This window comes from Pomacea canaliculata, linkage group LG7 (genome assembly GCF_003073045.1).
Source record: "Pomacea canaliculata isolate SZHN2017 linkage group LG7, ASM307304v1, whole genome shotgun sequence".
NCBI classification, from domain to species: Eukaryota; Metazoa; Mollusca; class Gastropoda; order Architaenioglossa; family Ampullariidae; genus Pomacea; species Pomacea canaliculata.
This window is the reverse complement of record NC_037596.1, coordinates 18,664,997-18,677,416: the sequence shown is the minus strand read 5'-3', so window position 1 is coordinate 18,677,416 and position 12,420 is coordinate 18,664,997. Positions and strand designations below refer to the sequence as shown.

The following is a 12,420-nucleotide window of genomic DNA, read 5'->3' as shown; positions in this document are numbered from 1 at the left end:
TGGTGGACCAACACCAGGAGGCACCAGGTTGCTGGCCATCTTTGTGTGGTGGAGGCAACACCAGGAAGCACCGGTTACTCGTGGTTACAATGGCTGCAGTGTCTTTCATCCATGTTCCTTGGAGTTTCGATCTCTTGCTGCTGTGCCTTCTAGGCGTCACGCTGTCGGACACAAAATCTGGTGAGTTTATTTTTGGTTCTTTATTCTGTAAGTAGTCATGTGTTCAGATGATCGGGATAGCTACTTTGTTTTTCTCATCTTTATGCGTCCACTCATCCCTCTTAATTTGTGGGTTTATCAACTATCGCTCTATGTCTATCTCTAGCTTTCTTCTGTATTAACTATCTCTCCTTGTCACTGTCCATCTTTTATATCAATGATCTCCCCATCCCTACATCTGTCTACTATATCGACTATGTACGTCTGTCTATCTCTAATATCAATTTTGTCTCTATCCCTGTCTGTCTACTATATCGACTATTTACTTCGGTCTACCTATCTTCTATATCAACTATCTCTCCTTGACTTTGTGTAGGTGTTTCTCTATGAACCATCGTTATGCTTCTGCGTCTATCAAATCTCTCTCTCCCCCTCTGGACATCACCACACACGTTAGTGTCTATAGTTATCTCCCCATGTCTCTGTTTCTACCTGTTTTTGTCTATTTGCCTCCCTTCCTGTGGTATTGCGTATTTTTCTTGTCCCATTTTTATTATGCTGGTTCAGTGTGCTGACAGCTTCAAGACAAAATAAAAAATAATGTTCTGCTAGCTTGCCCACTGACAATATTAAAAAGGATATAAATAGACATTTCGGAAGTTCGCATTTCGCAGTAAAGTCACACAGGAAATGAGTTATCAGAGAGGAGGAAGAGAAAAAGGAGGGGGTAGAGGTCATGGGGTGAAAAAGAGATATTTTTTTAGTGTTGTAACTGCTGGGGAGCGAACACACGGAACTGTATCCACCGCACATTGGAAGCAGACGCCGGCCATTAATTCTCTGACAGCCACAGAGAATTCTGATAAGTGCACTGGCAAACTTGGTGCCGACATTATCGACAATGTCGTCAAACATTCAGAAAAGAAAATCAACGATTGCAGCGGCAATACAAACACAGGGTCCAGCTGACGGCCACTTCCGGTCGCGCACGCTCACCTTTCCCAGGCTTCCCTGTCTGACTTCAGAATGCCAGTGTACCTCCATAGATTGGGTGGTCGGGGGTATTGTACTTTCCAGCTAAATGCATTTTAAAAGGCAGATCAACGTTCTTTCTAAGGGATAATTTAAGTTATATTCTCAAACTTTAATGTTTTTAGCTCGAAAAAAGATTGAGTTCTGAATCACTCCTCTCTGATATCCCAGTCGTAGTAGCCAGGAGCTTTTAGGTGAAACCATGTCTGCAATAAATATGTCAACATTATGTCAGCGACTAACCTGGAGTCCTGTCAAACTTACAAATGATTTATTTCCACCATTTTCAGGATTGTCGGTTGCCCCGTTTCAAGGTTTGTACAACGTACAGGAAGTGACGTGCTCTGGAGAGACCCTGGACTCTTCCATGAGCCTGATGTCACTGACCATTTACCTCGTCAGCGATGACAAGCTGCTGGCGTCGATGAACATCGCCACCGGTCATTGTCTGACGAGCACAATGTTGTCGGCCTGCGTTTTTCACGCCACCGACAGCCGCCTGTCGAAGCTCAAGCTGCTGGTGCTGCAGGCGGAGGGCGGAAAATCGAGGTTGTATGGATGTAACGCCACGGCTTTCATGTCGGGTAGATCGAAAATTCTCTCCTGGTCACTGTCAGTAACAAGCCTGGGTGAGTACAGGGATTGGTGTTTCTTCTATCGATCTCCGCATTGATCGTTTTCAAAATCTCTTGTCCATGTTTTTTTTTTTCTTTTCTTTTCCTTCCTTTTTTTTTTTTCTGAGTGTGTGCGCGGGCCGTTTTTAAGGGTGGTTGGGAATACAAGGGATGCTGTATTGATCCATAAACACAGGAAACGTGCCAGTGCCAAAGGCGCTCACAGAATGGCTGAGTCGGCACAACTTCAGATTACTTTTGCCATGTAGAAAATGAAATGGACCGCTCTGCCCGAGTTTGTTCCCGAGTTGGATGGAAGTGATAGTGGAAGCTAGGTGATGAGGCTTGTAACCGACCCACCCTGTCCCTGGCGGCTCCCAGAGATGTTTGTGTCTACTCCATGGATGCTTGTGCGCCATCCACATCTACTGATGGATGGAATTTCCTACAAAATCTAGCTTTCTGTCATGTGACTATGTCGCCTGCATTCAAAAGCCTTTTTCTAGCTCGCTTTTCGGGATTAAATCCCGGACACATTGCAATGGTAACACATGGGGATGTGGGGGATGGGATGATGGGTCTGCACACTGCAAGCCACTCACAAAGGAGTCGTGGTCTTTGTTCAAATACGAGACTGCTGCTATCTCTGTGCTGCTTCTACATTCATTGTTGTCCTCCTGTTCTGTACAAATCGCAAAGTGCCACGTGTCTTTGTACAATCGATTAAATGCAATACACTTCGCAGTCTTTCACACATGTGATCTGGCTTGAACATGGCTTGAAGTGATTGGTGAATATGGAGTGATGGGGTCTAGTGTGTGTCAGCGCGGAGAGTGTTTTTGTAATGTGAGGATATCCATGTCCCTTGGAATCTGGTGTTATTACTTAACAAAGAAATGCACTATATAGACATGGTGCTACTTCTGTGGGCTTTTTCTTTCTAAACACATGTTTATCTTTCATTACATTTTTTAAAGCTACTCGCGCCATGTTGATTGTGATTGGCTGGTTTTCCAATAGCACGTAAGCGTGAGAGTGACAAGCAATCCTTTATTCTCTTTTTTTTCTTTATGGTAATCAGTAAAGTGGTTAATAATGTGAATGCAGTTATGTCTTAGCTTGCGGTTTCATGGCTTTATACTCGGATAATTCCTGGTCACGGCTCGAAACACTAACTGCAGAAAGAATATGGTGGAAGAAGGTCCACGGTAAGCTGGCGGTGCAGAGGATGGTCGGGGGATGGCGGGGAAAGGGGGAAAGAAATGGGGAAAAAACAGCGGCAAAGATATCCCTGCCTGTGTATAAGGTGATGTTTTTCCTGTATTTTTTTTAAACATAGCATTAAAGGGGAATAACCCACTGTGGTTGCTGCCAGCGGCAACCGCGATTGTCTGCCTTGCTTTCAAACCATTTCCTGCGATGGCAGTGCGGTCGCATTTCCAGTGTTTAACTACGCAGCTTCCTGCACGCGGTGCACGCTGGGAAAGAAGGTGGAGGAGTAGGTGGTCTCAAATGCAAATGATACAAGGGGAAGCAACACACACACAGGCCGTCTGGCTGTCAGCTGAAGGATTCTGTTGTCGCCGCCAGCTCCATGCAGACTTGAACCAGTGGCTCAGCTCTTGTGATGGCGGTTGGTTTCTCCTCTGTGTGGCTGCTGGGCCGCTGGTTGCACTGGTGTCAGTTGGTGGACCACTGGCATGCATTCTGTAGGTCGGTGGTCCAGTTTGCTCATCCTTCTGATGAGTCCGTGGGCAAGTTGTGTCTTCAGGATGATAACTCTGGTAAGAATGTCTTCCTTATCAGCCGCTGGAATTTTTTTTTTCTATTTAGTATCGCTTTTTTCTTGGCTATGACTGTCAGAAGAAAAGAGAAGCCTCAGTTACCTGAGTAATGATTATGGTTTAATGTCAATGCAAAATGAGTGATTCAATATTGGCAGTCCTGTCAGAATTGTTTTCCTTGAATTTAAAAGGAATTTGCAGGTGTGCGCTGTACAAAGTAGTGCTTATTTTTTCAACAATTAGAATGAAATTCGCCATGGAGTCTGTCAGTCTGCAAATGATTTTTATGGAGTGCACACTGTTTTAACTGAAGGCGAGAACTCGTGCTGTGTAAGACAGGTAGAATTGGCAAAGTTTGGAAACGTTAAACTAATATTTTTATAAATTAATTTTCGCTAGCTTCTCCTCCACCTGAATTAGTCTGTTATTTACATCTTCCTACCACACTACCAACCAGCAGGTCTGTCGGTGAGGCGCTTTGGCGGAACTGACGTGGTGCAGGAACTGGAGTGCAGTGGAGAGGGCTTGGTGGCAGATGCCAGCCTCGTTTTCATTGTCCTCTACTCCGCGTCAGACAACGCCATCTCCTCCGTCAACGTCGCCACCAAACGTTGCTCTACAACTGCCAGCTTCTCGTCCTGTTTCATCGACGAGAAGGATTCGCGAAAAACTCGACTGAGGACCTGATCATCAACGAGGAACTCGATGTTACTAGGAGATACTCCTGCAACCTTTCCTTTGTCACTTCCGGTTCCAGGTTAAAAACTGAGTCGTGGAGCCTAAGTGTTGAGAGCCTGCGTGAGTCCTGACTAATTTCAATATTTTCTTCTTTGTACGAGAGACCTTCTTTTTTTGTTTTGAGATCGCATTACCTAGAATTTATAAGTTTCTGGGGAAATGTCAGATTTTTAGTGCTAAAGATGCTGATATCGGTTCTTTGCTTGGCTTTCACCTCCTACTGACAATTGTTTTTGTTACTAAAGGTTAGGTATCCTTTCGCAGCTTAGCTTTCACCTCCTACTGAAAATTCTGTTCAGTTATGAGAGATGTTGATATATGATCTGTTGCTATCCTTCTGGTACTTTTTTCCTTTCTCCTGAAAACTAATTTGTTGACACGCCAAAAAAAAAAACTCGGTAGACAGGTCGTTTTTATTATTCTCGTCATGTTCCGTGTCTTCTTGTAAAGATCATTGACTTAATACAAAAAGAAAGAAAGGAAAGAAGGAGTGTAGGTCGAATTTTCAACCAAAATGTTTGATGAGGCATGCTCTCTCACTCTCTGTCTCTCTGCCTCTTTTTCAGTACATGTATTCTCTCTCTCCTTCTCTATGTATTTCACAGTCTGTCTTCGTCTTTGTCTATCTGTTGCTTATCGCTCTGTCTGTCACTCCATCTGCTTTATTTGCCGTCTCTCTCTATATATATAATCTTCTGTCTCTTTCATTATCTCTATGTCCTTGCCTCTTTCTTGCTCTTCATCTCACACGCTTACTGTGTTGCGACAAGTGGAAGGTAAAGAGTTTAAAGGGAAATAACCGTCGTATGCTGCTGTTCGCAGGTTGTCTGTGGTTGTCTGCCTTGGTTTCGTAACCGTTCCTATTCCGTTACCTTAATGTCCGGGGTTAGAGGACGATATATGGAAATAAATACTGATAGGCTATATTTGACTATCTGAAAAGTGGATTTTATTGCAATAAGTTAATTATTGTTGCTATAAAGCAGACGTCCAAGCAAAGTCTTCGGTCGCAAGTTGATCACTGGGCGGGGGCTGAGAAGGCAGGCATTAGCTGTATTAACTTCTGTGTTGTCAGTAAGGATTTTGTCCTTATCTCATGAAGATAAATGTTAAAATAGAAATTGTCATTGATCTTTTTTTTTTTAATCTGTAAAAATATCTGTTTACATTTTATTCCAGTGTTATCGTTAACTTTAAAAAAAAAAATCCGTCTGGGATTTAGACTTATTTTTGTTGGTTTGCCTGCCTGGCCTGGGTATCAGAGCTAGCAGACGCGACAAATGAGATTTCTCTATTGCAAGGGACAAAAAGATCACGGGTGGTGTTCCGTTTCTCCCTTGTTGCTACCTTAGAGATAAAAGTGGGCGAAAGATAGTAAGCTGAAACCGAGCTTAAAGATGGCGAGACAAAGCTGAAGAATGTGTTAGGTTTTTTTTTTTAATTTTTATTTTAGAATTACATGGCCACAGAGCCACAGTTTATGCTGTGTTTAGTCTGTGGACATGAGGGATGCGTGTAGTTCTGTGGTCTCCGTGGCTTCCCGCCAGGCGCCATGTCACTTCCAACATGTCACGCGTTTCGGAAATGGCGGAAAGTTGGTTGGAGAAGTTTGCCGCACGGTCTGATGGATGATCAGATATTGTCGTAGAGCATGATGGATGATCAGAGCGAGTGAGGTTTGGGCAAAAGGTCGACGAACCACCCTACGAGATCAAAGGAAATCGACCGTGGGCGACTTGTCGTGTCCTTGTCGCGGGAGACGAGGAAGATCAATGAACGGACAGAAGATCGAAAAAGCCGCACAGTGACCAGTGGAGCAGACAATAGAAACCCTCCTCCCTTTCTCCTTCTCTCATCCTCTCCCCCTGTCTTTCTTCTCTTCTTTCTGTGACCATCGTGTGTGCAAACATATCACTACCACAACTTAGTCAAAGATTACAGTCGCCGGAACTAAATGTTTGTTACATTTCGTGACATATCCACAGACAATACAATAACAGCAGAACTAGAATAAATGTTCTCTTCTTTGCTGCTGACGCAAATTCAGACAAAAGAAGAAACAGCTGAACAGATAGACAGCAGGCACGCAAACCCAGAACAGTCGACAGGAGTGTATTAACAATTCTGTATTAAACTGTCGCAAACACCACCAAGTCACGCATGGCTGCACCAGCGTCTACACTCTAATGGCGATGTAGCGAGACCTTCACATTATTGCCGTCCACGCTTGGAGTGTTTTCATTATTGACTCTGGCTTTGCACGCCTGGTGAATTTTCATTGTTAGTTCATCGTTTACACGCATGGAATGTTTTCTCTATTGACTTCGAAAATTAGGTGTACTTAATTTGTCTTCCCTTGTTCTGGGGCTTAGCTGAATATTTTAAATCTGTTGGAATATTTTTTCTTCCTTTTTTTCCTTATCCTTTACATTTTTGTAGCAAACACCGTCCATCATTGTCTGACTCGGTCCAACATCTTCAATACCTCAGTTGGTAAGGGTAGGAGACATAATACAACACTAGTCACTAACATATCAAAATGTATTAAATTACAACAATAGCCATAAATGTTTAAAAATTTTTTAAATAACTTAGTACAAAAAAATAGTTTTTGTTTTGGCTGCTTCAGATGTACTAGTGTCTACACTGACATGGTGGCTCGATGCCTCGTGAACAGTCTAAGCCTTTCTGCTTTTAGAAAAAAAGGAGTCTTCTTTGTTAGTATCTCCAGTGTGTGTGTGGTTTGCTTTACTTTTGTTTTGTTTTGTTTTGTTGCTTTTTTTTTTTTTTCTAATTTTTTGTTGAATGATGAATCCTGTGTCATGCATGCGCGTGCCTTAGTGAGTTTGGTGTGCATGGTTGAGTGGGTAAGGCGGGAAGGACAGAAAATTTACATAAAAGATCGATGGAGGTGGCTGAAGATGCTGCAGTAGAAGCTCTTTGCTGATAAATGTCTTTGCCTGGAACCTCCGGCCTCTCCACTCCTGTCGTCTTTCAAGTCTGGCATCCGCCTGACTGCGAGTCTGCGACACGAGTGAAGAGGGCCAGGGACTTGTAGTCAGGCTCCCAGTTGCTTTTCATTGCCTTTCACTTTGCTTCCTACATCTTGATGGTGTCAGTAAGCTTGGAAAGTTGAGAAGCAGACTGTGAGTTCTGCTTGGTAAAAGGTCATGAAGACGGTTGTGCATGCTGGCAAACACACCCGGCGAGCAATATTTCCTCGGATTTTTTTTTTTTAAATATTGTCATCTTCGAGATGATTGCTGACTTTATGTGTAAGAGTGTGTGTCTCTTGTTATTAATAACTGGAAATTCCAGAATATCGCGTACATTCTTCTGCATTTTCTTTTTGTATTGCTGAATATCATATGTACATGCGAAAATTCTCAAGATCATCCTGAGCACTCCCAATATTTTCATCTGTTAAATTGATACATTAATTTTTAATGCATCCTCTTAGTGCTCATCATTATCATCATCATCATTATCATCATCACAATCTACTTCAAAATTATCACTTATTTGCTTTGCTAGCTGACATTCGTGTTGGCATTTTCACTGGCATTTTTTCTAAGATGTGTCTACTCCTTCTGTCTGGAATTTTATTCCTGTGGTTTCTTTCTCTGTTTCTTGGTTATTTAACAAAGGTGTTGCAACTATACTTTGTCCTATGTAAGCTAATGAAAGTTGTAGAAGTAGGTCAGGTGAAATTATCCTGTTCACTCCATGCTACGTCTGCTACACACCCAGTCTGGCGAGAGAAAAGACATCGTTTAAACACGGAAAGAGAAATAAAAGGAGCCAGTAAATGTCACAGAAATTTCTGCCTCCCAACAACATCCCTGAACTGCTGTCCGTAAATACAGTGACAATCAGGCTGCTGGCGGAGTGGAGGAGTGGGGGAGAGTGTGTGGGGAGGAGGGTGGAGACTGTTTTCATCCAAAGGAAATGAACTCGCAGGCTGCGCGACAAAAAGGGAGGTAACCCCCAGCCGACCTTAACAAGCGGCTTTCCTCCCTTGAAGCAGCTGCGAGGTGGCGAGTGGTTCACCATCGCCGTGAGTGTAGTCTCGGCCAGCCGTTGATGAAGTGAACGACGCGTGTAGTCTCGGCCAGCCACTTCCACAGAATGGCGGACCGTTACATGGCAGCTGTCAGCCTGCTGGCTGTCGTGGCTCCGGCGGTGCAGTCAGTCACAGGTAAGGCCAAGCTTTTACCTCCGTCAAGCAGGTGCTTAGACAATCTTTTCTCTATCAAACCGAGACTTGATTTATCTTCTTACTTTGATGTGCTGATCTTCCTTCTCCTTTGATGCGCACAGAGCGAGTGAGTGGGCACGAGAGAGAGAGAGAACTGTTGGTTGAGGGTAAATAAATCCACCAAATCTTTGCAGATATCGACCTCGTAAGAAAACCTAAATCATGTCTTTGAATTCTTACTTTTGAGTACGGGGAGGGCTGTTTTAACAGATTGACTGCCTCCCTTTACAGATCAACAAAGCCTGTTAAAGTCCGGCCTTCATTTGCAATGCATGAATTGATAATGTGTCAAAAAGAACCCTGGTAGAAAGCGGAAGAGGGAGGAAGGGTGGAAACACCCGTATGCAAATCTCTTTCACCCCCTCGTTCGCTCTGGCTGTTGCCTTCATCTTGTAGAAGATAATTTCTCCTGAGTGCACTCGTCATGTCCACTCATTACTATTTGTTATGATAACCAAAAATCAGTAAAGTGTTGACTGTAGGATTTAGGTTTCATCACTAAAACTCTTTCAAGTAAATACTGGATATAGTTAGGCTTTCCAAATAGTGTTGTTAAATGTATGCCACCCGCACACACAGCTTGTCGCTAAAACAAATACAGTAAATATAGTGCACAGAGGAAAAACAAAACTTGAACTAACATTATGGATTCCCTGGGGAATGTCAGGAGGGGAAAGTCTGTTTAAAACAATCGATGTGCCGCGCAGTGGGCTGCATGTTTCTAGTTGTCAGCCTGATTATCTTTTCTTGTTCCTGGTTATCACCTGAAATATCTGTGCAGGACTGACCGCGCACACCTTTCTGGGCTTTGAGCACGTGCAGGAGGTGACGTGCTCGGGTCAGGGGCTGGACGCCAATGTCAAGGTCCTGTCCATGGCCCTGTACACCAAGCTGGACGACGGGCTCTTGGCCTCCGTCAATCTCGCTGACGAAGAGTGCATGACAGCAGGCGGTGGGTTTTCTGCCTGTTTCATCGACGAAACCGACCCCAGACGCACGCGGTTGTCGTCGCTGGTGGTGGACTTGCGGGAAGGGGAGAGCAGAGAGTATGGATGTAACGTCACCGGGTTTGTAGGCAGCGGGCGAGTCCACATCCGATCATGGAGTGTGGCTGTCCGGCGTTTAAGTAAGTATACGCAGACATTTTCACGTCTACCCTCGCCCCCTGCAGGTCCCAAGGCGACTTCGGTCGGGCAGGTAGAGTCTGTACGCTAAATTAGTCCGGGTGGATCTCTGGCTACCACCCGCCCCACTCCCATCAGGTACCCTCACCGCATCCGCTTCTTACTCTCGCCGCTTAAGCGCCGCTGGGGAAAAAAAAGATAATTTGGTCTTTTGATGACGGAATGGTAATTTCCCTGTCGATTAGTCCCATAGGCGGGCCGCAGTATTGATCCACTGGTGGCCGCAGTTGTCGGCCTTGGTCGGTAGCCATCTTGATAAGGGGGCTCCCTTCTCCCGACCTGATGATCGGGCGGTTTCCCTGGAGACCCCACCCCAACCCTCCTCAAACCCGCTTTCCTCTCATTCTTCTTTCTCTCTCTCCATCTTTCCTGTCTTCTTTTCATGGCTGTTCACACGTGCAAGCTTGTGTTCATACGTTCAAACTTGCAAGCTTGTGTTCACATGCTCCAACTTACAAACGAGGTTTACAACCCTGTCTGGTATGTTGTCAGCTGGTGTGCCTGACATTTCTGCACGTGCAAGGGACTGGATGACGTGTACTCAGCTTCCCACAATGCCATTTGCACCACTGGCTAGGTGTTTGCACTATAAGCTGTCTCAAGACAACCTACTAGCCTATACTGCGTGTGTGTATATATATAATAGATCAACAGATTACATAATCATTCCAACATATCAATGTGTGTACATAAGTAGATAAATGTTTATACAGGAGGATATGTTTACATAAAGACTATGTGTACAGATCTGCTCACAGGTAATGCATGTCATGCCAGGTGTACACCCTGGGTACCTGTGTGCTAACATTGGAGAATACAACGTGCACGGCTTCACTTGTATAGTTCTTGTTTGTTTACCTGCTCGTGAGAAGGGATGGTAACTAACTCTGAAATGTTTAACTGACGGTATGTTTATCACAGACTTTCGGGTCAGATGCCATATTGACGGTCACGTGATGAAAGGCTTTTCTCCGATCGACATTGTTATTAAGCTGATTATTGCATACTGATTATACTGACATACATGTATATGGTATTTCAGTTGTACGGAACATACACAGAATTGCAACACTATTGTGTAGTGTTTACAGTGTTAATAAACTAGATCACAGAATATTGTGCGCAGCTGCAGGTGTACACACACCCGAGTACACACTGCACTCTGTGGTTCTGTTACTCGTGGTCGCCAGTAATTACTCAGTCACACCAGTCACGCACCACTGACTGCCCCATGTTTCCATATCACCAAGTGTGATCGAGAGGATCTGCCATTCCACCCAACACAGTAACGCGCTTGTCTCCCCCTGTGAGCTCTCCGCTCACGTGACAAGAAGACACGATGGTGTGCTACGATGGCGATAAATGATTTTTTTCTGCCAGCAGTGGTAATGAGCGTTTCTAGGACATGGTTAAACGTGTTTATAAGCCCAGTGCACACACGATTACCTTCTGATTTGTGTCATCACAGGCCAGTTGGTGGTGGGGAGGAGGAGAGGGAGGGTTACATCAGTTAGTGGGGGCGAGAAGAGTGCACGTGACAGTTGGTCGGTGGGGAGGAGGAGGAGGAGGGTGGCTACATCAGGTGGAGGGGGCGAAAACAGTGAACGTGACAGTTGCGTGCGGAGTGAGGGAAGGTCACCTGTGGACAGGCTTCCTGATCGTCCTCAGTACCCTCCCTTTGATATGGGATCAGAAAGTAAGGTTTGCCCAGAGCTGTCCACTCGTACATCCCTTTGTGTCGAGAAGCCAGCTTCCAGTGAAGCAAATTACAGCTGTGGAGACACGCACACAGACACAGAGCAACATAGCAACACACATATAGACTAATGTATACACACTAATTAATTTAGACATACTAATGAATATATTTTAAGATGCAACGAAAATGCAGTTTCAGCGTGGTGCTACCTAATTTCGATATTTTTCTATTCTGTCGCTGCATGTAATTTTGACAGAAATATTGCTATTTCAAATTGATATTTTAATTTATTGTGGCTCACGCGAGATAATCTAATCTTTGTTGTGTAAATTGTCTGCCCACTTGCCCACAGCATTGTTGCAGCATGCGCGGCGATGAGAAGGTAAATATGTTGCAGGTTTTCCGATAAAACTCCGTGTTTGTCGTCTGTACACATCTTATTAGACAATCTTGATTGGCAGCACTTTATCGATGCGGACTGTCTGGCACTGGCCTGGCCTGTAATGCGAGCTCTCTGCTGCTAATAGCCTCTCTCCAGTAAACACGTTTTTCTTGCGTAGAAAAGGCGCGTGGCTTTGTCTTCCACCGCAGCCCTCCTTCCTTCAATGATTAACATGTTCGCACGTGCTCATCCGGGCTCTCGGGCGAGTTTACGTCACAGATTTCCGAGGCGTTAGGAACAGGAGCGGTTGTCATCAAAAACGGTTACTTTCTGTCCTGCTGGACGTTTTCTGGCGCACCATAGCAACACCATAGCAACACCACGGACGTGACGTCAGAGTAAACACGACCTTGACCTCGGTGATTCGTTTCCCATGTCGGTGTCTTTGTCAACGCCCAGCGCCGGATCCTCGCTACTATGGCAACGTCCATTCTTCCCGAGATGAATTTGTCTTGTCGCTTGTCTGTTCAGGTGTCTGTGCGATGTTTGCGCCTCATTCACACGTGTTCA

The 12,420-nt window shown here is 44.7% G+C and overlaps 1 protein-coding gene across 2 annotated transcripts in view; it reads left to right on the top strand.

Annotated features, from left to right (window-relative positions):
• The window catches only part of LOC112568945, a 197,683-nt gene that overhangs the window by 121,103 nt on the left and 64,160 nt on the right, over nucleotides 1-12,420 (top strand). Inside the window, exons 1-2 of one of the 2 annotated variants that reach the window (XM_025246531.1) lie at nucleotides 8,173-8,525; nucleotides 9,367-9,711. The exons of the other annotated variant lie outside the window; for it this stretch is intronic. Coding sequence (XP_025102316.1) covers nucleotides 8,456-8,525; nucleotides 9,367-9,711 — 415 coding nt within the window. The 5' untranslated portion in view covers nucleotides 8,173-8,455. Of the gene's footprint in view, nucleotides 1-8,172; nucleotides 8,526-9,366; nucleotides 9,712-12,420 lie in introns of those variants that run through there. 2 annotated transcript variants of the gene reach the window in all.